The 25327-nt window shown below is 40.5% G+C and overlaps 1 protein-coding gene across 1 annotated transcript in view; it reads left to right on the plus strand.

The window, feature by feature from the left end:
• The first annotated feature begins 5369 nt into the window (after window positions 1-5369).
• CEP192 (centrosomal protein 192) overlaps window positions 5370-25327 on the plus strand; it is a 94686-nt gene continuing 74728 nt past the window's right edge. The window contains exons 1-13 of the mRNA XM_054814184.1: window positions 5370-5630; window positions 7436-7486; window positions 9122-9268; window positions 10568-10779; window positions 12044-12142; window positions 13203-13343; window positions 13658-13815; window positions 14469-14619; window positions 18219-18402; window positions 19290-19340; window positions 21962-22206; window positions 23019-23252; window positions 24089-24211. Of these exons, the coding sequence (XP_054670159.1) occupies window positions 5520-5630; window positions 7436-7486; window positions 9122-9268; window positions 10568-10779; window positions 12044-12142; window positions 13203-13343; window positions 13658-13815; window positions 14469-14619; window positions 18219-18402; window positions 19290-19340; window positions 21962-22206; window positions 23019-23252; window positions 24089-24211 (1907 nt within the window). The 5' untranslated portion in view covers window positions 5370-5519. The remainder of the gene's footprint in view (window positions 5631-7435; window positions 7487-9121; window positions 9269-10567; window positions 10780-12043; window positions 12143-13202; window positions 13344-13657; window positions 13816-14468; window positions 14620-18218; window positions 18403-19289; window positions 19341-21961; window positions 22207-23018; window positions 23253-24088; window positions 24212-25327) is intronic.

The following is a 25327-nucleotide window of genomic DNA, read 5'->3' on the forward strand; positions in this document are numbered from 1 at the left end:
GTGTGCCCCACCACAGCTGTGAGCAGGAGGATTGCCATCTGCAGCATGTCTCCATCCCACAGGTGAGAGGCCAGAGAGGAAAGGCTGTAAGATTTGTCCCTCAGTGACGCTGCTCCACCGCTCTTCCCCCTTGCAAGCAGACTGCTGAAGGAAATGAGAGCTGACTCACGCATAGGGTCACTGAGAGACCATGGATTCTAGATGGCAGAGGGGTATTTGCAGAGAGACGTACATGCCAGAGGGTCCTCTGTCAGGAGGGGGATCATTCAACGCTATGCTGCAACTTTGGACGTGCAAAAGGGCAGGCTCCAGGCCTTAGGAGGGGCAGGTTGTCTGGGGAGACAAAGAATTAGTGGGGGTTAAGGTCCTTCTTCAGACATAGTTCACCAAACCCTGTCTGACCCCACTGCCCAAATGACTAAATGTCACTATGGAATCTGGTGGTGCTGTGAAATCTGGTTTTAAGGTAGCGAAAGAGTCATGTTACCACCCACCAGTAAAGGCGTTAAAGGCTTCCTTAGCTTATAAACAAGCATAAATACTCATTCTGTAAGTGACAGCTTTAATATTGTACTTGATAATCATAATTGTAGTCTGCAAAAATGGTTTAACTGTCAACTTTGTCAGCATTCTCTATGTCTTTTTCTCCTTCTGCTGTTTCTTCCCATACCCATCAAAACAGAGGAAAGCCACTGCTGCTAAGTTTAGACTTTTCTGTCTGTTCTTACTGTGAAAACTCTCAGGACCAGCTATTTTCCATTTTTACTCCTACAAGCTCTATTTCCCAACCTGAGATCACTAGTTTAAAGATAGCTCAGATGTAGTTACGTGATCTGAGATCAACCTTCACATTCATCTGTTATGAAGCCATTAGTACCCCCTTCGTACCTGTCAGCTATGTTGCTTGTCAGTCTGTCATTCCGATTTTCCCTTACATTTCTTTGCCTCTTCCTGTAACTGAGAACAATGGTTTCCATCTATAAGCCACTTGCTCATAGAACATCACTTCTGTTTCCCCTTAGCGCATCTTTTATGGGCTGCCAAAGCTATATCTGACCATGACTGGGTTACTGTTTTGCTCAAATGGGATTTCTTGGGCTAATCAATTATTATTTTGCTTACTTTGTCTTCCTGTACTCTTTTTTTTTCATTATGTGGTAAAATGTAATTTTTTTGGAGTTGGAGATTATCTTTTTCTTGCACCTTTCTGATAGTCCTTTTTTAGGTAAATATTTTCCTTTCAGTTTGGGACATCTTATTGATTTCCTAGCAAAACAAATAATAACAGGTTGAAAGTGGAACTCTGATTGCAGCAGCAACAAAGCAGGTTGACATACAAAGAAAGGTTCACTCTTCTGCTTTCCTTAAACGCTTGTAGGAGTTTTACCCTCTTTACTCACTTAAAGACTTGGGGACTTTATTTACCCTCATTTTTGCCCAGGAAATCTAATTCCTTTCCGTGATCTGCCAGTCTGGTCAGTGAACCTCGTAATTTGACTCACCCTTCCTAGCAATAATTGCTGGTATTTTATTTCCTTAACAGGAATTCATCCTGTAGCTTTCACACACAGCTGCGATTATGACTGCTTTCCTCTGAAACATCCACCTTTAGATTTCTAGTTTGTATGACACTATGTTACACATAAAAGACTGCTTACTGGCAGCATGCCTAACATTTTCAAACTCTTCCTAATCATTAAGCTTCATATTCTCAGAGCTAAGGAACCTACTTAATGTCTGTGTTTACTCCATTTTTTTCTTGATTCTAATTGCTCGACAATACCACTTTGTATTTCTACAGTGCCTTAATCTAGGAATCTCAAAATAATAGATATGTATTATTTTACCCTCTACGGAATATTATGAATTATTGGGAATCCAGTTGTTAAGGAAAACACGGTACGGAAAAGTGTATGAGTTTCACAGAGTCAGGCAGGTCTTCCCTGTCAACAATAATATTTTTAAATGGTTATCAGGAATGGAACCTTTACCTATGCTGTCAGCTGTTTGCTGTTAGCATGATAATCCATGATAACCCGTAATGGATCAGCTTCTGGTGCAGACAGGACTGAAGCGTACAATAGAAGTAGCCATGTAAGACAGGCTTCCTCACCCTCTTATGCTGACATAAACATCCTTAATGCATACAGCTTGTGATTTACTTTCTTTTGCGCAGGCCTTTGTATCCTCTAAAATCTCTCTCTACGTGCAAGAGCATCTTTCACTTGCAGAAGGTAGTCAAAAGGGAAAAAAGGAAAGTACTAATCATATTTTCTTTAAATCCAAGGCAGCGTCAGTTATAGTAATTTTGAATGAGAATATCTCTACCAATGCTAATACAGTTACACTGAGCTTCCAGCAGAAGTTAATGAAGTTATGCAGGTTTATACAGTCAATTTGAGAACAAAATTGGCTTATTGTGTCAAAAGTGAAAACCTAACCTTATTATAGATACTTTTCTTTCTTCTCCTGTGCTGTGGTTCGATTTAATTTAATCTAGAGATAATACTGAGCCCAAATGTTCAAAAATATGTATCAAGATTGTCACAATTCAGCACGGTCTTTCTCTACACGTGATCAAGCAAATAGTAAGGTTAGAATACGACCGTCTTTTCCTCCTTATGCACACCATCACCAGGAATTGAATGTTTTTCTTTACTGTTCAGCTCCAGCTGTAAGAGGAAGTCACTGAGCTTAGCTAATAGTTGAATATTCATGGCTCAGTAACTGGAAGCTGCAAGTTTCCTGAGGTTTCCATAAGTTCAAGCAAGCTTCCCAATATCTTGCTACTCAGCACACGGCGTTCCAGTTACCCTCAGTAATGAAGGGTACTTGTGCCCTCCTGACCATGGCCATGGCTTGCTTGGATCATCCCATTGCGCACCAAGTGTTCCACCCTCTGGATACTCTAGCAAAGCAGCAGAGAGCTGCGGCACTTTTCAGCCCTGAGTGCCGTGCTTTCCAGATTTGTTACGTCATTCAAAGGGGAATGTCTTTAATTAATTCTTAATTTTATCTGGATTAAGAGAAAATGAAATTTTATTTCTTTATTAAAGTATTTTTTCACAAGATTAAAAATAGGCGACAGAATAACAAAGGTTTCTATTAGACCTAACTGGGGAAGTAAAACATTTAAACTTCACATACTAGTCACATTATTTCCATCTGATTTACCATACTACCCTAGATGTCAAGACTTCTGTGGTCCTAGATATCTTATGCTCATGTTACATCATTGGAAAATCCCTCTTTTGATGTAGCATGTTAGCTTCTATAGCCAATTTCTTTTATAGCATTTGAAGTCTTCCTGAAGAAGCTCAGAGAGATTTGATCTTATTCAACAAATTTTATTTTACTTTTAATCCAGGAGATGGTCTGGCCATTTCAAAGAATTTAAACAAACATCATTTCATTTCCCAGAAGATGCAAATGCCTCTTCGTTAGACTGGATGCCATCCGCTGTACTTGACTGTTTATTTCATAACTGCTTGCCTTAATAAAGGGTCTATTTTGTCCCTTCACCCTTTGCTAATTTTGATGTTTCACAATGAAGCGTTCCTTCTATTGAACCTTAGTTCTGTGTCAGTCTTTCCACTAACAAAAACCACCTGATCCAAATTTCTGCATGAAGTAAATGTATTTCTCTCATTCCTGGGTATTGGCTGAAATCAGACACAATGGTAAATTAACATTCTGGGATGACAATCCTCCGCATATTTCCTGGATTTTTTTTAAGTAAGTAAAGATTTTGGACCCAGTTTCTAAATAAATCTAAACTCACCTACCTGCATGGAATCTAGAGACTGAGGACAGGGATAGACTGTATTTAAATTAATAAATAATTGTATAGGTGTATATGTATTAAAAAAAAAGTTGGGGTTTTTTTTGGCTTACTGACCAAACTAAAATGTATGAAAAAAGTTTAGTCTTGATTTGAAGTGTATGATTTTTGTCTTGTCAAAGAAAATAAACATTTTCCATCAAACAAAAACGTGCATTTGTGCCACATTTCAATACTTATATATTATTCAAATGAAACAGATTGGTGCTAATGATTTGTCAGTCCGACAATTTTGCCCTGCTCCAACTATACTGATATTACTGGCTAAAGAAATAAACTAAATTTAAGCAGGTGAAAAATATGAATTCACTAGTTGTAACATACTCTGTTGACAAAATCATTACATTACTAAAAATTGCAAAAGAATGGGGTTTTGACAGCTGAATCACTTACTGGAAACAATTTTTCTGGAAAAAAAAAGAAAAAGAAATGCAATTTTTTGTAAATATACTCAACAGTTTAGAGTAAAAGACATTTCCCAAAAACAGCTAACAAAATCAACCAGAGACTGCCGTGAATTAACGAACTCATAAAACAGCTTTAATGTTTTTTATTAGGCGCCGTCTCTCCAGCTATTTGAATGAAGCAATAACTGAGGTTTCAAAGTATAAATGCCTCTAATCATGCTGAAAGATTAAAAAAAAAATATTTCTCCTTAGCAATCCAAAAAAGCGCATGAATATTATTTGTTGTTGTTGGTGGTGGTGGTGGTGTTTTGCTTTATTCTTACATGCGAGCGTGCTGCCTCTAGGCGGGTGACCCGCGGCCGCAGGCGGTGCAGCCGCACTCGCGGGGCCGTGCCCGCCCGTTCCCGGCAGCCGCCCGAGGCAGCGCGGCGCGGCGGGAACCCGCCACTTGCCGCCCCCTGCTGGACCGCGGCGGCACCCGCCGCCGAGCCGCCCTACGGCGTAGCCGAACTACGGCAATCGGGGGCCGCGGAGCAGGAAAGCTCATCCGCGGTTCGAGTGGGGGGCAGGGGCGGGCTCTGCCGGGGGAAGGACGGCCGTCAAAGGGAGTACGGCCACGGCTCTCGGAGCTGCCTGGGCGTGCGCCACTCCTCACGGCAGCTCGCTCCCCGTCACCTGCGGAGGAATAATAACTGTCTTGAGCGACTGCTAGCCGTGCCCGACCTCATCCGGTCAGCTCGCACTCGGTGGCAACCGCTTTGCTCTTTCATACGAGATTCACTATTCGAAGTCACGTCGGTTCGCTCGGCAACGCGGCCCGGAGCTTCTGCCACGCGCACCGGCGCTGTTTCCAGAGCAGAGCAGGAGGCCGCCCGGGTGGACGGGCCGCGCCCGCAGCGCTCAACGCAACGCACCCGAGGGGGGAGCAGCCCCCAGGGCCTGGGCTGGGAACCAGGGCAGCCCCTGCCCCGCCCGCCTCAACCTCCCAGAGGAGCTGGGCGCAACAACGGCCGAGCACGAGGCGCCGCTCCTCCCTCCGCTCAGCAGCGGCGAAGCGCGCGCGCGTTGCCGTGCTGCCCAACCACACTCGGCTCGGGGGTGCAAAGGGGCGCGCACGCGCGAACTAGCGAGGGGGCGCGGCGGGTTCTGGCGGCTGCGCGCGACCCGGCGGCGGGCCGTTGCCCCGCCCTGCCGCGTGAGGGGGGGTGCGCGCCTGGGCCGGGCGAGCGGGCGGGTACGCAGACGGGAGCGTGGCGGCTGCGCCGCGCGCGATGTTCGTGGCGCGCAGCATCGCGGCGGATCACCGCGATCTCATCCACGATGTCTCCTTCGACTTCCACGGGCGGCGCATGGCGACCTGCTCCAGCGACCAGAGCGTCAAAGTGAGAGAGAGCCTCCGGGCCTTGTGCTCGGGAGGGTGTCGCGGTGTCTGCCGGCGGTAGCGCGGCACCGGCGGTGCGCGGCCTACCGGGTTGCCGGGCGGAGCAGCGCCCCGCGCTCACCGGGGTGGCGGGGCCGGGCCAGGGCGCAGCTTTTCCCCTTGCGGCGGGCCCGGGCCTCCGGGCGGGAGGGGCCCGTTCCTCTCCGTTCCGCCGTGCCCCACTGGGGCCGGGGAGCGAAGGGCCGCGCTCGGCTCCCGCATCCCGCCGTGTCCGCGGGGCGCTGCCGTGGGCGCATTCCGCGGACGGTCCCGGCTGCGGCCCGTAGCGAAACGCGTGCGGTATCGGGCTGCAGCGGCGGGGGCTGCGGAGGCAGGATGCGTTCACGCATAGTCCACGTCGTGTCTACATGCGCGTGTACACAAACGCATATAAAAATACAACTTTTTTGACCCATTGCTGCAGCTGGGAAAATATCCTTAAACCGCTGTGGCTACAGCAGTGTTGCTTGTTTTGTTGATTCAACTGAAAATCTGTATTTAAGGGGTACTGAGGGAAGAAGCTGCTGTTTCATAATGAAGTGCCGATAAGCAAAAAGCTGAAATGTTCTGCGTGTGCTTTGGAAGATTAGGGGAACTGTAAATTACCAGAAACCTTAATTTTACATCCCTTTAGAGGAAATAAAAATAATAATAAGTGAAAAGTTAATTGCTTTTTCAGTTTTTTTGCACATAGTGAGAAGACATAAAAATTAAGGAGTTGCATGGTTAGATTTAAGAAATGTAATTTGCAGAGAGCAGTCATATATTTTGTTAGGTAAATGGTTGAGAAAATTGCTTTTCCATAGAAGGCTATGTCAAGTGGGAAATCAGGCTTAAAAACAAGAGAGCAGACAAAAAAAGAACAACAAAAACCCCCATCCCCCAAAAAGTGGGCCAAAACCAGGTGAGTCGTTGGTCTGGACAGACTATGTAAGACTTGTAGGCTAAAAAGAATGTTCTTAAGAAAGATGCTAAGAGTTAGGTAGAACTCAAAACCTATGTTCTTTAGCAATGTAATGGTACTTTCCAATCATAACAGTATCCTTTATGAGACTGTCTTGAGAAGTTTTACTCTAACCAGAGTTTTGCACCACTTGTAAAACAGCAGTGGTATATCTGGCGTAGGTGCTGTTCTCCCGAGGTGGGCCCTGCAGAACGTTCATTGGGGAGAATTTACAGAGTTGGGCTGTGATGGTAACAACCAAGGTTGTATTATGAGATCCAGAATGGCAAAGGTGAGGTGACTTTCAATGAAGTTCTGTAGTGACTGAGTGACAAACCGGAGTGGACGCCAGGCTCCTAGAGGTGTCTTTCATCCGGTTACATTCATGACTTCCTTCACAGTTTTTCAGGAATAAAGTTACAAAGATGATAAAGATGGGAAATCAAGGGAAAGGAAGGTTACGTGACTTGTGTGTGGTAATAAACCAAGGCAGAAATATTAGAAACAGAAACAAGATCTGTTCCCCCACTAGCTTGATTTTCTTTATGCTGTCCTGCTCTGCCTTTGGGATGATTGCCAGGAGCCACATCGGGGTTTTGCAACCAGATCTGAGCACGTGCCATGGTGAGGACCATGGGGGCTCTAGAGAGAAACTGAGTAGTGTATTCATGGAACAACGTGAATGAAGTGTTGAGAATTGTAATAATTTGTCTTCTACAAGTAAACCAGGATGTGTATTATTTTTTTTTAACGGCTGTGGTTTGTAGTACAACTTAGTAAGCTTTATATACAAATTGTATGATTGTATTTTGATTTCTCAATAGGTCTGGGACAAAAGTGAAAACGGGGATTGGCATTGCACTGCCAGCTGGAAGGTTTGTATTTATAAAAATTACACAGTTATAACCATAATTTCTCCTTTGTTTTTGAAGAAACATACTGTTGTGGTTTTGCCCCAGCCGGCAGCTAAGCTCCACACAGCCGCTCGCTCACTCTCCCCCGGTGGGATGGGGGAGAGAATCGGAAGAGTAAAAGTGAGAAAACTCGTGAGTTGAGATAAAGACAGTTTAATAGGTAAAGCAAAAGCTGTGCATGCAAGCAAAGCAAAGCAAGGAATCCATTCACTGCTTCCCATGGGCAGGCAGGTGTGCAGCCATCTCCAGGAAAGCAGGGCTCCATCACACCTAATGGTTACTTGGGAAGACAGATGGCATCACTCCAAACACCGCCACCCCCCTCCTTCCTCTTCTCCAAACCCCTTATAAGCTGAGCATGAAGTCATATGGCATGAAATATCCCTTTGGTCAGTTGGCGTCACCTGTCCCGGCTGTGTCCCCTCCCAACTCCTTGTGCACCCCCAGCCTACACTACTGGGTGTGAGAAGCAGCAAAGGCCTTGGCTCTGTGTCAGCACTGCTCAGCAGTAACAAAAACATCCCTGTGTTATCAACACTGTTTTCAGCACCAATCCAAAACATAGCCCCATACTAGCTACTGTGAAGAAAATTAACTCTATCTCAGCTGAAACCAGCACACATACTTAGTTTTTGCTGACTTGTAGAGTAGAAATACTTTTGGTTTGCTGTAGATCCTGTATTGCTTATGTTAAAATACTTCTCTGCTTTTATAAAACATGTCTAAGGCCTGTCGCTTAAAGCAGAGGCTAGTGTGCAGTCTTATATTATTAGAACTTAGTTATGTTGGCAGACTTTGTTATCAGTAAGCATAGCAGTAACTGGTGTTTAGGGAGTTGGAAAACAGTACCTTCATTGTAATTGAGTATTTCCTTTTTGCATATTGTAAGACTTAAAAAAGAAGAAAAAAAAAAGAAAAAGGAAGAAGTCTGGCTATTGATTGTTACAACATCTGACCTCTTTTTTTTTCCAAAAACCTTTCTGAGAACTGTGTCATGTAGAGACTCTGCTTCATCTGGATAATTAGCGCATTCAGCTTCTGAATTGTCCTTAAACTTGCATTTAATAGGACCACAACACAATAATCCCTGTAAATGGAAATGCAAGTGAAGCTTTTGAATTCCCCTTCTCTTAAAAAAAAGAAGGGTTGACTAGGTATGAAAGAAGAGTTTCATGCGAAAAAGGAGAAGATAAGTAATACTCTGCATATACTTTGGAAAAGTACAGGCAAGCTAGAACTGAGCATGGTAATGGCTGAAAATTGAAAACAAACCTGTACTTTTTGTGTCAAGGTAGAATCTTAGCTTGGAACTTACAGTTTAAAGCAGTAATAAATAATGCCTTGAAATACACTTGTAATAATTGCCTTTTAACCGTTAACTAATAGCAACAAAACTTTGCAGTGCTTATAGGAATAAGCAAATGCAACCGCTGCTGTGTAACTTTGAGCTTAATAGAAGAACATGGGTTTCAAAGGAATAGCCTTATGACTTCCTAGAATTTACTTCTGCTTCTGCAGAATGTCATGAAAACGTATTATCACTTGGACTAATACACTAAGTATGTTTCTCTATACTGTTTTGGTGTTATCTTGCAGACACATAGTGGATCTGTGTGGCGTGTGACGTGGGCCCATCCTGAATTTGGGCAGGTCCTGGCTTCCTGCTCCTTTGATAGAACAGCAGCTGTATGGGAAGAAATAGTGGGAGAGTCAAATGATAAACTCCGAGGCCAGAGTCACTGGGTGAGACTTTAACACATTAATTACAGTTTCTATATGTTCTCATATAAATAGATTTACTATGCTTCATTGATTTGTTTGGTTATCGTAATGGACTGAAGCTTTAAACTGTTTAAATTCCAGAATTAAATGGAAGACTGAACAGGAAAATTATTATAAATACCAATTTACTAGACATTTCTGGTTTAGCAACATATTTTCTATTCCTGAAACAGAGAAAACACCCTGGTTTCTCCTGTCAATATAAAGATTTTGCCTGTGTTTTGTTACTTTGTGGCAATATTCCAATATAGCAAGAGCATTTTTAAAGCATTTGGATAAAACAGCTGAATGGCAACATTCAGGCCAATTAGTGTCACTACTATTGGTGTTTCTTAGTAACATGTTCCCTGGCAAACAGCCTGTAGATATGAATTCCAATCTATGCTAGAATTAAAGTTGTGGCTTTTTTCTTCTGTGACAAAATCTCATTTGAAACTGTCTCATGCTGTTTGTTTTCATCTTTCAAACAACAGATCAGGTTTTGGGGGGGAAAATAGTTTGCTCTGAAGTGACTTTCTGGGTAGCATTTCATCAAGGGAATTTTAGATCTAAACAGATTATTTTGCAGCTATTCTTCATGTGTAATCTTATATAACTCAGTATAGTATTCCTGCCTCTAATGTTGTATTTTGTTTTAGATTGCTAAAATATCTGCAGTTTTCTACTTTCTACTAAAGTTTTCTAACATTAAAATACATAATTGTGAAGAGCTGGGTTGTCAGGGCCTTTGGCACCCAGAAAATACTGGTAGGGGTTTTGATGCTTCTGTTGGAAAATGCTTCACAGTAAACTTCAGCAGCACTGAAATTAGAAAGTGGCGTTGCTAGACATTGTCACCAGCATTAAATATGGTCACCAGTATGAATGGACAGCTTCAAACTGCCTGTGGCCAATACTCTTGTATTTTATGCTTACATTACGTGGTGGTTTTGTTTGGTGTTTTTTCTTCTTTTTTTTTTTCTTCTGAAGAGCATAATCTAAACAACTCTTTTGGGTATCAGAACTTTGGTACCACTGTGAGTTTCTCTTGATGCTTGAGATTGCATCAGTGCAATGATATGTCATTTCTCCAATTCATTGGTGTATAAAGTTTTTGGGTTTGTTTTTTGTTTTTTTGTTGGGTTTTTTTTAGTTTTTGATGGAAGAGGTAAGTGATCCTATGAAATGGTGTTGTCAGACTTTTGTTAGCCTTCCTCAGGGAATAAATTTTTGATAGAAATTTCTAGCATTTCCTTCAAGAATTTCTGCCTTTCTTTGCAGGTAAAGAGGACCACTCTAGTAGACAGTAGGACATCAGTTACAGATGTGAAGTTTGCTCCCAAGCATATGGGTCTTATGTTAGCAACCTGTTCAGCAGACGGAGTTGTAAGGATTTATGAAGCTCCAGATGTGATGAATCTCAGTCAGTGGTCACTGCAGCATGAAATCTCATGTAAGCTAAGCTGCAGTTGTATTTCTTGGAATCCTTCAAGGTATGTTATTAAAACTGTAGGTTTTGCTTTATGACTGTTTAAGCAGAAGATCCAAAGAGTTAGTTCTGAAATTTTGTAGAATAAATCCTAAAACATGCATGGAAAAGATTGAGTGTACATTACTCAGATCTGAAAGAAAGCTGCTAACATTTATTTCGATAAAGCAAGTTTTGCAGAGCCAGGGAAGTGTTACAAAAAGTCCTCCTGTGCTCTGTGAGGAAACATTCCCAGCTTCATTATTTTTAGCAAGTAATGAGCTAAAGAGCCACAGAGTGATCTTTGTTTATCTCACAAAACTTAACTGGGATTTTCTTAAGATAAAGTGTTTTTATAAAGGGACAATTCCTGTCTCTTCTTTCCTTAGAAAGGTGTTGCAATAGGTAATAATTTCGACAACAAGGACACGCACCCTTGCCAGTGTGACAGTGTACTAGGAACCACAAGAGTCTTGCTAGCGCAAATACAAAGCCTAAGAGTTGTTTTTTTAGTTATATCCTCAGGGGCTCAATGACATACCTAACTTTCTTGAACAGGAAGGAATCAGAGAGGAGTTTGGTTGGGTAGTCCCTACCCAGAAGAACAAGTAGAGGTTCTCCTTCAATTCCCATCTCGCATCCTCCCCCAGCAATAACAGGAAGGGAAAAACCATTCAGGGCTGAACTATTTTGGTTTCTGTTTGTCCAGAAACACTTAATGGCTTTCCCTACAGTTGTAGTGGTCTGTGTCCTGCTGATCCAGTTATTCTTCTGTTCATTAGTAGTAGTCCGTGCCAGAGGTTCAGAGGACGGGCTTTCACTTTAATGCATGGGATGGGGTTAAAAGTTGATTTAAATACTAGAACTCATCTACATTTAGCTTTTGTAATCTATCTTCCAAAACCTGAATTAAATCCACTAAATCAGGCATTAAAAGTACTGCAAAGAATGCAGGCTCTGCCATGGAACTTGTGGCAAATACTTGACTGCAGATGCCTATGTAAAATCAATCCTGCTCTCTGGGAGCATCATCTTAAATTGCCAAATAATGTTTCCTAATGTTTTTACCTTAGTAGGTGTACAAAGTAGGCTTTCACAACAACACAGTGGAGATTGTACCAGTAACTGTGAATAGCACTCATGTTTCCTGGTGATTTTTCCCCTTGTGATATTATTTTGTTATTGTTTTATTTTCTTTATAGATAATGTGTCTGAAATTTAAAAAATGGCTTGGTGTACTGTCTGTGGAATCATTTGTAAATATAACGGTATTTATTTTCACCTTTTAGCTCTCGAGCGCATTCTCCAATGATAGCTGTAGGAAGTGATGACAACAGTCCAAATATATTGGCTAAGGTTCAAATTTATGAATATAATGAAAATACCAGGTATGCTAAATGACAATATATAAGATTTGTGGAATCTTAAAGTACTTTGTAATACATGGCCTTTTCTTCCTGTCATTAGATGTAGAGAGGAGTAGTAAATAACAATACTGTAATTCTGTCTCTGAGCCACTTGATGGGGAGAGGGAGATGTCAGAATGGTAACTGATGTTAACAGACACAATATTGATAATTTTGTTCTATCTCAGTGCAGAAATGCCAGTGTTCTTACCAGCATTTTAAAGGGAGAATTGTTGTTTCTGCTTCTACTAATTTATATGCTTAATTTTGCACAAGGAATTAATAGGTCAAAGTTGAAATTTGAATTGTGTTGCACTGGGCACTGTTTTGCTCAAGGCAACCTTAAAATGCTTTTAAAAGCATGTTTATGACAGAAAGTCCTGTGAATTACTAGTGTTCTGTGAAAGTTCAGTGTGTACAATTAAGAATTCAGAACCAGAAAAAGCGAGGAAGTGTACATACAACCACTTTCAATTAAATGATGGCAGAGAACTTGTGTTTCATTCAGGGTGATTGGTGTGGGAAAGGAGCCAAGGTGTTTTGTGGATTAATGCCTAGCTTCAGACGATGTTCTCTGTGCATTAGCAATAAAGAAAAGTTGTTGTAACTTAGCTGATAGTAAATAAGAAAATGGAATGCTTGTTTATCATACAAGGGAGGAGGCAGATAGCGGTCTGCTTACAAGCACAGGAAATTTAGTAAGTTACTGAGACACAAATTCCTTTTAGATTTCTGAATCGAAGAATCTTTTTATTTCCCTTTTCCAACTGTAGACAAAAGTGTTCTTTGTACTGGAATCCTTGCTTTGTTGTATGATTTAGCATACTGTTGTTAGTCATTACTGTATCTGATGTATTCCATTTCTGAAGAAATCAGCTTGTAATTATTACTTATTGAATCTATGTTAAGAAAAAAAAAATACTTTTGCAAGTCACATTGTGTATACTAACCCTTTTTTCCGTGGTCCACTATGTCTGGTTTATGTAATTTGCATTACTGGCAATTTTGATGGCATTAAAGGTTAATTTCTTATGCTGTACAGGAAATATGCAAAAGCAGAAGCTCTGATGACAGTCACAGATCCTGTACATGATATTGCATTTGCTCCAAATCTGGGAAGATCCTTCCACATCTTAGCTGTAGCAACCAAAGATGTACGAATTTTCACACTAAAACCTCTAAGGTGAGCTTAAAAGGAAGATAGTTCATTATGATGTGGTGCATACTGAATAGTCTTATTTTAATAGTATCTATGAAGCAAAAGCAAAAAAACCCAATGTATGTGGGATTGTTTTTAGCAGCCTGATTTTTAAGGTTACAAGATTGTGAGCAAGTCTATAATTTTGTCTGAATAACTGTTAATTCTCCTAATCTAGTAACAATTGTTATATAAACTCACTGAAAGATGTAGTCTTTTTTTTTTTTTTTTTTGTCAGCATGTTCAAGCCCAGACCTTTGAACAGTTGTGTGCGGAATTGTCACTTTTCTCTTAAACAGGAAAGAATTGACTTCATCTGGAGGATTAACAAAATTTGAAATTCATATTGTGGCACAGTTTGATAATCACAACTCCCAGGTGTGGCGAGTGAGCTGGAATATTACAGGCACAGTGCTGGCCTCCTCTGGTGATGATGGCTGTGTTAGGCTCTGGAAGGGTAAGGTCACCCACCTGAAATACATTAGCTTTGTAGTATGCTGAATATAGTTCAGAAATTTTACTCAAAAATAATTTTGGAGTAAAAGTTCAGTTTAGATTTGTGAATGATAGATTTTTATATTTCTATTTACATTTCAGAAAAAGGAAATAACTTTCTGTGCTGGAACACTTGCATGATTGAGGCTGCTGTGAATAGTTGTTACTATACCCTCAAATCGTTTGACCAGACTACAGCTATGTAAAGTTGTCATTTTAAAAATTAACATATGTACTGCATTATGCTTTTGCCTGCGGCCAAAACTACAAGATCTCCATTCAGCCACAATGTTCAGGCAAACTGGCTTTTTTCCTGTTTAAATTTTCAAAAGCAACAACAACAAAATAAAACCAGTGGCAGTTTCCTCATCCATTCTCATTTGTTTCTCAGTATTTTAATAAAGGAAACTCACTCTTGCTACTGAACAAAACTGAATTTTAAATTGTGGATAAGCAGAGAATATAGAGAGCTAAAGGACCTTTGGAATTTATATATTGATATTGAAGTTTAATTCTAATTCACACTAGGTGTGTAGCAGCTGAAACGTCATAGTTGTATCACAAGCTGAGTTTCAGAAGAGAAACTAACCGTTTTTTATGTATCTATATTTGCAGCTAATTACATGGACAACTGGAAGTGTACTGGTATACTGAAAGGTAATGGGAGTCCAGTGAATGGTAGTTCTCAGCAGGGAATTTTTAATGCCTCTTTAGGTTCAGCTAATACAAGTCTACAGAATTCACTAAATGGATCATCTGCCAGCAGGTAGGTTAACTAGTAGAGAGACTGAATTTCAGTAAATAGTCACTTCTCTGAATTCTTTTAATTTCACTTAGTTTTCATGTTTGGGTTGGTTTTTTTTAATGCAATTTAATTTATTGTATGAATACTTCTACAAACTATTCTAGTTTTGCCCTGTGATGGTGTCTGTTATGCCAGTGTTATGAGGAAAACAAAACTATAAGCCATGCTGAAGCATTCTATATAAATAAGCAATGTAAACAACTGTTTTCACTTTTAGTCCTTTCACATTTTTAAAAATAACTTTTCTGAAATAGTTTCAACGAGGGAGAAACTTCATCATACTGCAGCATAACTAACGGCCCTTTTGTTTTACATGTTTAAAAGCGAAGCAAGTATCAGCCAGAAATTCTGGTTTTCACTGGGATAATATAGCAGAAAGGAAGAAAAGATAGTTCATAATGTATGGTTTCAACAATCATATACTAGTGTTAGTTTACTTGCATTTTTGCACTTGTAACATTAATTGAATAAAACTTTAGTTTATTTAAATCTTCCTCATATGGCATTCTTATTGCAGATTAATTTGCTTTCTCTGTTATGTTTTTATCCTGTAATAATTGCTGTTTAGTCAGTAAATTTAACTGCCTCTTCTGAAAACCATTTTAATTTGTGCATGCTGAAATCTAGAAATATGTGGAGCCCTGCATTTGTGTGGTGGAGCACATACAATCAACTTTACAGGATGTGTCCTATGTAAGGACTAGAGTGGCCGAATTCTACAGCAGCAGCTTCCAAGTTTTGTGGCCACCTTTATTTTTTGTTTGAAATGCCTTGGGATAGCCTCCATTTCCATCCATGTGCAGTTACTAATACAGCTTTTTTCATCTGTAAAGTACTATGCCAATCCTTGGGAGAGTAGCCTTCGCCCGATCTTCAGCAGTCAATCCTGAATAGCAGTTCTGGCTTCCAGACCCCTAGCTGCCTTGAACAGAGAAGGGCTTTCATGTTTTCCTCACAAGATAAATGGGAGAGCGAGAGGTGATAATGGGCCAAGTCTCCAGCGAGAAAGGAGACCAAAATTACATTGGTCATCTAGTTCCAGGTGCTACTTACAGTGTAGCAAAAAAATAACTGAAATGCAGTCCTGACTTGGAAAAATGATATCCAAAGCTATACAACTGTATTTGCTTGGGATCCTATAGGAAGATATAGGCTATTTTATACCACGTTAGCACAGGGCATGGTTTCATAATCTCCTTATCTAAGACTGTGCTGCTGCCAGCAAGACTACCCTACCCTATTGGGTGTTCTTCTCTCCATGAAGTCGGTAGTAAGCCATTGTGAAACTTCTAGCATTACTTTAGACTCCCTCCATTGCTCTGTATTTTGAAAGTTGGTGGGGTTTTTTTTGGTTTGTGTTTGTTTGTTTGTTTGTTTTTTAATTGGCTCCAATTTGGAATTAACGTTTTGTTACAGAATTAAGTCCGTGGCTGTGGAATTTCAAAGTATATGGTGTCTTGTCCTAGGATTCAGCCTTCCCATAAAAAAGATGCACTTAACATGTTTTCTTTTGCAATTGCATTGGCTTGAATTGCATAAGCACAGTTGCTAACTTTTGTTTTAGTGTATTAACACTTAAAATAAAGATTTATGTACTGACATTTGACTAAATTGGTATGCTACACAGAATTTATTTTGTCTGTGACTGTAGATGCTATCTTTCAGTGTCTATACGTTTAAACATTTAAAACTGCTAAAGCATAGGCAGACCTGGAAAACTTTGTTAAAGCACCATCACCAAACAGGACTTGTAATCAAAATAGTTTCAGAATGGATGATGTAGATTGTTGGAAAATAAGTCAGTAGGGCTATATTGTTATGTTGATACAATTGTGTATGATACAATTTCCATTCTCCATTTGTATTATGTCCTTTTTAACAGAAAGCAGAGCTGATACCAAGCTAACTGGAGTAACTTTGGTGTTTTGCTGCTTGTTGCATGCACACAGGAATGGAAAACGAACTCCTTTTTCCCCTCCCCAACGCCGTTTGACCTCTCCCAAGACACCAGCAGCCTGCTAACTACTAAATGCTATTCAAAAATCTTTTTAAAACACGTTGTGTTTGTGTTTTGTACTAGCCTGCGCAGTTTGATACTGTTGGAACTCCTGATAGAAAAATACTTGGAGAGGCTTCTTGTTTGGAAAAAACCACAACCAACCACTCAAACCCCAAAACTTCCATCAAACCTTTTTTTTTTTTTTGAAAGTTTGTCAAATTAAAAGACTAATTCATGACTAAAAAGGAGATTTTTTTTGTCCTTGATTGGGATGGGAGGACGGAAATGACCATTAAAATAATTTTCATTAAAATTGTTTTGATAACTAACTTGTTTTGCATTTCATAGTGTTCAGCATTTGGTTAAGATTCCTAAACATCACAAGTTTGTAACTGCTTTGTAATATATGAAACTGTTAGTTTTAAAGGAGTAAGAAAACTGTGTTTTGACAATTGTACAGATGGTAGCTTTTAATAGTTTGGTATTGCTTCATTTATACCTTAATATGACTTCAAATAAATGTTTTGTAAGTACTATCATACCTTCTTCATCCTAAGAGAAGTACTTTTTCTGTTACGTACTTGTACATACCTATGGTAATTCCATGGAGTATCTAAAATTCTCTAAGCATAGTATTCTAAAAAATGCAAACACTTGAGCCATACAGAGATTGAAACCAAAATGCAGCTTGTTGTGAATTGTCCCATAATTTCACTAACCGTATAGCTGTTCCTTTATGTAAGTCCACAGAACTGTAAACAAGACAGAAAACATCTGTAGGTATCTAATATAGTTATACTAAAATGCACAAGTATTACGGGTAAGTTCTAATAAAAAAAGCAGAAAAATGACATGAAATTGCATAATTCTGAGTCTTGCATTCACCAGGAATCTTAATTTACTCTGAGGATTTTGCAGAAATCTGTAAATACATACAAAGACTGTATTTCACTGAAAGTAATTATTTTCTGTCAATGTATATTATTAAATTCAAAGTATTGTAAAAACAATGATGTTTTTACGTCTATTCTAGAAGTCCTGTTAAATTAATCTGAATTAGATGCATATGCAGAAAATGTACTGAGATAATATTTAATGTATATTTTGTGTTGCAAATGAAGCGTTACTAAAAGCTCTGTTAACAAATCACAGGAATTCTGGGAGAATGAAAGCCTGTTAATAGCTGTGCTACCACATCCTTTTGATTTCCAAAGCAATCTGTTCTTTTGTTAAAATGTATGCTAGCATTATTATTACTACGGTATTATTTTCTATGAATTCCAGTGGAAAAGACTGTATTATTTTCCTTTAAAGAACAGTTTCCAGATTTGTCTTGTTTTGAATTAAAAGCCCTGATTTCTGCTATTATGTTCTATTGGTTTTGGCATGGATATACTAAAGCCTTTTTTTTTTTCCAGCATGTCTTTCTCCCCTTTGGTTCTCCTTGTATTTACTACCTTTCTCTTTTTCTTGTTTTGTTTTGTTTTTGTGTTTTTTTGTTTTGGTTTGATTTTTTGTTTTGTTTTGTTTTGGTGTTTTGTTCTTTTCTTAATTGTTTCAGGTATTTCTTTCCCCCTCTGGATTCCCCACGGGCTGGATCAAGATGGTCCAGTCACGCCCAGCTCCTTCCTCCTCCTCCTCTGATAGAGCACTCTTGCGATGCTGACACTGCCAACCTCCAGTATCCTCACCCTCGCAGACGATGTGTATCTCGGCCTCTTAATCTATTACCTGAGAATGAAGGGGTTTAACATGTTACTTTAAATAAACTCTGAAGGGCCTTATTCTGGTGTTTGTGAATGCTTCCATTTCTGGCTGCCTTTGTGTTTCTTCTCTCAAACAGAAGATTTTAAAAAATTTGGGAACTTCATGCATGTTTTGCAAAACAAACGATGACATTTGGAACATGTTATTTATGTTTGTGTATCAAAGGAACATTTTAATCTGTACTATTTGTACTACGGCAACACATACAAACAATATTAACCATGAGCTATTTACGGAGTAGCTGACTTAAATGTGCCTGTCCTTTTTTTCTTTTATTTTTTGAATAAGTTTAGTATGGTCTTGAATTTTTTTTCTTTTTGTATATTGCACTGACAGATGTGAAATATATTCTCAAAATTAAACATGCCTTCAAGAAGTTATCGAGTAACTAAAGGATGATATTAGATCAACTCAAAAGAAACAAAACCATTCCTGTGTATACTGCAGCAAAATAGTTTGGAGTGTTTGGTTAGTTAAGAATTTTCCATCTTGCTGTATAAATATTTAAATTTTATAATTGTGGTTGACTAATAAACTTACTCTAAAAGGTCTGTATTAGTATGTTTTTTCTTGTAATAGGCTTGGGTTTTTTAACAGGCTCCTGATCAAGGAGCTTTTTGATTCAGGTGTCTGTTGTCATCGCTTTGCTTTTGTGAAGTTGTGTTCTGGATGTGCAGTTGCATATTAAATTTTTCTGCCACAGGGTGTGCTCTGACTTTTCTCATGGGTATGTTGAAGGTCTGCAAAGACTACTAGAATTGGATTTCAAATTATGTCATAATTCTTTTTCAATGATTGAATAATTCACTTAGGACATTTTGAAGAAATTGTACTGACTTAAAAGTCTCCTTTTTTGGTGTGTCAGCACAGGAACATTGTTGCTGTGGATCAGCATGCTTTGGCTGGTGTGAGACAGGTGAGGGGATAAAACTGGACAATGACTACATGGTATTGCTAGGGAGTAGCATTACTGTATAGGATGTAATTGCCTGAGCTCGTTCTGCAGATCTTGGCGGGGAGAGGTGGGGAGATAAAAGTGAGCTCTGTGCAGCAGAAATGCAAAGTGCAATAGTGTATTTCAGTGTGCTTCAAAAGGGCCTTCTGCTACTTCCTGGACTAGACCACTAGTATATGAAGGAGAGGGCAACCTGCAGTCTTCCAAAACAATAGCAAGTTCCTGTGAGTTTTACTTGTATTCTGAAAACTTTATTTGCTCACATACTATATTTTTTCTCGTAGATCACATTTGTTTCTTGATTTGTCTCTGAGGAATCTAGTTTTAATTTACTAAAAAAACATGAGAGGTAACAATGGTGTTACAGAGTGCTTGCTGATCATGTGTGGAGGTCGGCTGCTGACATTTTTCAGCCAGCAGGAACAGAACTGTGGAAAAAAAAATTTAGTAAAAGCAGGTAATTAGACCTTTTTACCAAAAAGTAAACTTTTATAAAACCATGCCATCCTTTGTATGGTAAACAACAGGTGGGGAAGTTGGAACTAAATGATCTTTAAGGTCCCTTCCAACCCAAACCATTCTGTGATTCTATGATTGGAAAATAAGGTTTAAGTCAGGATAGGAAGTAACACTATTCCTCTGGGAGAATGAGTTGTTAAAAAAAAAAAAAATCAAAACTATTATACTGGGATTCATTCCTAAACCAGAACAAACTGTTTCTGGGTATGGAAGCAGCAGAATATACTTCTGAAGGTTTAAGCCACTTTCAGAATTTCTGTCTTAACCCTTCAAAAGGTCACTCCCTTCAATACAGCAACTGATCTTTTTCTTACTGCACTTGTACTAGGAAAAAAAATAAGGCTCCTTCATAAGCAGCCATCAAGAAAAGCAAGGTGGCAGTGTCTAGATATGCTGCTGTTTCCCAATGCTAAAAGTTTGTGCTGTGAGACCCTACAGTGTCTGTCAGGTATACCTCAATTACTACAGCGTAACGAAAAATAGTGTAAAATATATTCAAAGATAATTCTTTACATTCTTAACTATCTTTGATAAGCCAGATCTAAGGGAAAGATTCCTGCTGTCATTTTTTTCTTCTGCTTCCATTATTCTTTTGGAGCCCAGAATAACTAGTTATGGTAATAATAAAGTAAATGACAACTTTTTGCAGCTTTTAATGCATTTGTTTATAGTTAATTCAGCATGGTCACATTATTTTCCTCTGTGCTGAACATGTATTATTATTAGATATCCTGACTAATTCCAGTCACATTTCTTACTAACGGAAACACGCTGTTGTGGTTTCAGTGCAAACAAGTCACATTTCCAATGGACTGGCCAAGTATTTTGACTTCAACAAATGAATGTGTCCTGGTTTTGTGGCTAATGCTTGCCCTCCCCCCTGCCTGCCATTTTGCACTGATGTCTCTCCAAATCAGGACTTTTCACTCCATATCCTTGGCTGTCCATCTCTGCTCCCTCAATCTCATGTTTCCCTCTTTAGTCATCTCTCTTGCTCTCATGACTCAAGATTGTGAACTGTACTTCTGTGCAGGATCTGGGCCCTTGAATCAGCAGAACCCCTAGGAGGGAGGGAAGTTACAGAGGGGCTTAGAAAAGGATGATTATAGCAGGTACTTGCAGTGTTTTAAATTTATCTAGCTACTTTAAGGCTGCTGTCCGTTTTCTTCTGAAAGAAGATATGCATTATCCTGTATACTGTTTATGTGCTTGGAGCGTATCTCAGCTTGAAGTTCCAGGACTAGAAGTTTTTGGGTCTTGTAGCATCCAGGAGGTGGCTTTGGGTTTGGTAGTGTTTTTTTGTTTGGTTTTTGTGTGTGTGTGTGTGTGTGTGGTTGTTGTTGTTTGGTTTTGTTTTGAACATATTTGAACACAGTATGAACTTACCATGAGGTTGAGCATGTGAATTTCATTCTCATTGTAGCTTTCTGCAATATCCATACCAGGAATTGTAGAAGTGCATTGTAAAAACATCCTGGAGTAACACTGAATTTGATGTAGATTTTTTGAAGTTGTCATACAGACATACATGTATGCTTGGAAGGCATCTGCTGCCTTCTCATCTTCTACTTAAAAAATTGTGACATTTATGCTTCAAAAATGAAATAAAAATTTCCATGTACTGTATATAAACTGCACATTGCTCAACTCATCTAAGCGACTCATATTGCAACAATACGACAGAAAACAAAGTCAGTACTATAAAAAACGCCTGTCACATAAATAAAAAAAAATGTCACTAAGTCCGACTAAAGCTTTTTCCTCATCACTGGCGGCACATCTCAGGGGCGACGCGGTGGCTCAGGGGCCGCCGCTCCCTTGAAAGACCCCGAGCTACTCGCCGGCACCAGGATTCAAACCTCGCCGGTCCGTAAGCAAATACCCGAAATAAACGATTTCATCGTCCCCTTCCGAAGACCTCCCCAGTCAGCGCTAACGCAAAGCTACCTGTCCCCGCGTACGCTCTCCCTCCGAGCCCTCTCCCCGCCCCCCACGCCTAACGGACAACGGGACACCGCTGGAGGGCGGGGCTGAGCTGTGCCGCGCGCCCCTCGCCCAATCAGCATCCCCCTCTCTCTGCCCCTCAAACTTTTTCCCTCCTTGCCGTCCCCCTCCGGCCAATCGCCGGCTCTGCCTGGTGCTCGCCCACTGGCTGGCGACGGGGCGAGGCGGGCCGCGGGCGGCAGGGCGAAGCGCGCGCGCGGGCTCGGGAAAGTTTGAGAGGCGAACGGCGGAGCTGCGCACGCGCTTCTCGCCAAGGGTTGGCCCCGGGGGGTGGCGGCGGGCTCTTGTTTCTGTCGCGTGCCAGGTGAGCGGGTGGGGTCCGTCCGCCCGCCCTCTGGGGGGCGCTGCGCGCCGGAGCGGCGCGGGCAGGGAAAGGCAAGGCAGGGCAGCTGGGGTGGGACGGTGCGTGCGGAGGTGAGCGGCGGTTTGAAGTTTTGGCGGTTGGGCCGCGGTTCCTCCCTCTCCTCTCAGGCGAGTAGCGGCGGGGCGGAGGTGGGGTGGGCCGGGCCCCTCAGTCTTGGCCGCGGCAGCGCCGGGAAGGGTAGGACCGATCTCCTGCCGTTTGGGGCAAAGGGGTCGTTGGTTTCGAACTGCTCCCCGTCCCGGCCTGCGCAGCGGAGAGTGTCGGTGGTCGCCCTCCCTGGCGGAGCCATCGTGTCGCTCCCGGGCCGCGACGGGTGGGAGGTGGTGCCTGCACGGAATGCTGAGAGGGGTAGGGCCCGGGCCTTCCGTGTTGAGATCAGTAGTGTTAGGCTGTAGCCCGCTAAGCCCGAGGTGATCGCGTCACGGAGTTTGTAGCTCCCCAGGTGCTCGCTGCTGTGGAAATGGAGGAAGGCTGTCTTGGTCCAAGCGGCTTTACAGGCTAAATATAGGTAGGCACGTCTTGCAGCGCCGGTACTCTAACTTGCAGGAGTGCTGCTCTTTTTTAGAGAGAGCTGTAAAATTCTGTGCCCCCCAGAAGGCTTGGGGGAGAGGACTGGAAATAATTTTTAAGCACTTTTGTGGATAAAGCGGGGTGGTGGCCAAAGAATATTGGCTGTGATGTGTAAGTAATGTATTTTTGACAGCGTTACTGTGACTTGTGTAACTGTGTAGTTGATCTGTTCCTGCTTTCAGATGCTGCTGGACCAGGGCTGATCGTGTTGCCAAGCAGAGTGCTATTTTAAGCAACTTGTGCAGGATGATGGAAGACTTCAGAAATATTGCTGATGAGACATTTCCAAGCTTCTTGGGCCATTCATTGAGTAGCAGTGCAAGCGTCATTTTTGAAAATGTTACTATTTCCTCAAACCCTGGCTTACCTGTTGCAGCTTCAACTGTCGTCAGGAATAAAACGGGCTGTGACAACAGGTGAGACTATCAGTTTATACCACTTAATAATACCAAAACCCAATCAGTTGGTTTGAAATATTTACCTTTGGAGAGGAAAAATTATTTTGACAGATTATTTGGTAGATGATAAAACTATTTACCAATCAGTAGCACACTAATCAGCAAACATAGGATGGATTGTATTAGCAGTGAAAAATCTGCATTAAATTCATAACTCATGAAATACTTCTATTAAAATCACTATTTAAAAGAGTAGTTTAGTTTTTAGACTGATAACAATCAAGTTTCTTTTAACTCGACTCTTCAGCGTAGTGTACTGGAGTTTGAAGTCATATAGAGAATAATATATTTTTTACATGTATTTTCTTTTAACTCTATTAGCTGTTCATTTAACTTAGCTGAATCTGGCTCATTTTACAAAGGGTAGTGTAAGAACTAGTGTTATGGATATGAATTAAAGTGTAACACAATTTATAATGATTTGTTCGGCAAGGAGCAGAGCGAAGAGTAACAATTAGAAGACTTTGCTCACTTAACTCTTGTCTTGTGACTTAACAAGATCAGACTTTTATACCTTGTCTTTCCAGAAGTGTGTGTTGCAAATGGAACAGCACTAGCCACTAAGAATGATAACGTGATATTTCTCTAAAGAACTACAGAAGACTGGAGAGGATCATTCTGGGTACATATGTGTACCTGTAAATACAGATTGGGTAGAAAATGCTAAAATATTCAAATAATTGAACTTATAAATGAGTGGCCATCAATATTTTTTTTTCCCCAATTCTTTGGAGAACAGGAGAAGTGCATGTTAGAATGATTCTGTTGTGTGTTTTTCCTCCCCACCTTTACAGGCTTTCTGATATCTGTGCATCCTATTTAGAAGGGAAACATTCACCTTTGTCAGGATCTCCTCACAGTAGTCAGTCAGATCCTGAGCCAATGGGGAAATTTGCCCTCAGCTTTCATGATGACATGTAAGTGAGATGATAGTTAAAACCTAATTCTGTCCTAAAATGCATATACCAGTATGTAGATTTCTATGTACTATAAGCTAATGAAGGAGTACTTCAGAATTTAATTGCCCATCTCAGCAGCCGCTTCTACTACTGGCCTTTTGATGGCAGTAACTGGAGAGCTTAGCTGTGGATTAGCCTGTTAGCTTACAGTATTTGGCAGCCTGGCCAGCTTTTCCTACTAAACCAGCTCCTCCATGTTTTCTGAAGAGGGATAGTGGCAGGCTATGTGGAAGCATCCTGTGCAAAGCTACCACTTAGCCCGTACAGCCCTACATGAACAGTGTTCTGCTATTTAATTGACTAATTGGGCTTCAGGTACATGAGAGGAATGAATCTTTAGAGAGTGATTTTTTTTTTTTTTAACTGTGATGTTTTGCTTTCTTGTCACACTAATGAAAAATTTCCTAAGTGTGATTAATTAATTGACTTTTTTGAATCTGGATTGTATTTACGAAGTTTACATTACATAATCTAGAATTAAGCTGATGCTTCTGGTTCAAGTCGTGTGCGTGAACAGTAGTTTGCACTGATTTAAATCTGTTCCAAGTAGGTATTGTGCAGTTTGCATACAGAAAGGAACATAAATTTTTATTTAGCTTCCTTGTATCCTCAGTGATTGCTATTTCTTAGGAAATAACTAGTGTTAGTGAAATAATTTAGAGAGCCTTACTAAGTGTCGGAAGTATTGGAAGGTGTTGCATAGGTTATTCTAACCAAGGTCAAATGTGTTCCTATTGTTGCGATAGAAACTGCAATGTGTGTCTTTCTCACTGATAAAATTGCAGTATAGGCAGTGTGTCCCTATAAAAACAAAGAATATAAGATTTAAGAGAGGGAATCAGTGCCAATTGTATTCAAGTAAAAAAAATACAATCATGGAATAATTGCATTTTAGACTTTCAAATGTTTGTTTTATTTTTATATCTAAAATATTAAAGCAAAAGCATGGTTCAGTTCACTTGATGTGGATTTTAACATCTTACATGATTAGCTTATTTGCCTGTGTGGAACTCCTATGAAACCAGAAGTGAAGAAATAACTTTCCTGCAGAATTATAAAAGCCGTTATTTAACA

Source organism: Grus americana, chromosome 2 (genome assembly GCF_028858705.1).
Source record: "Grus americana isolate bGruAme1 chromosome 2, bGruAme1.mat, whole genome shotgun sequence".
Taxonomy (NCBI): Eukaryota; Metazoa; Chordata; class Aves; order Gruiformes; family Gruidae; genus Grus; species Grus americana.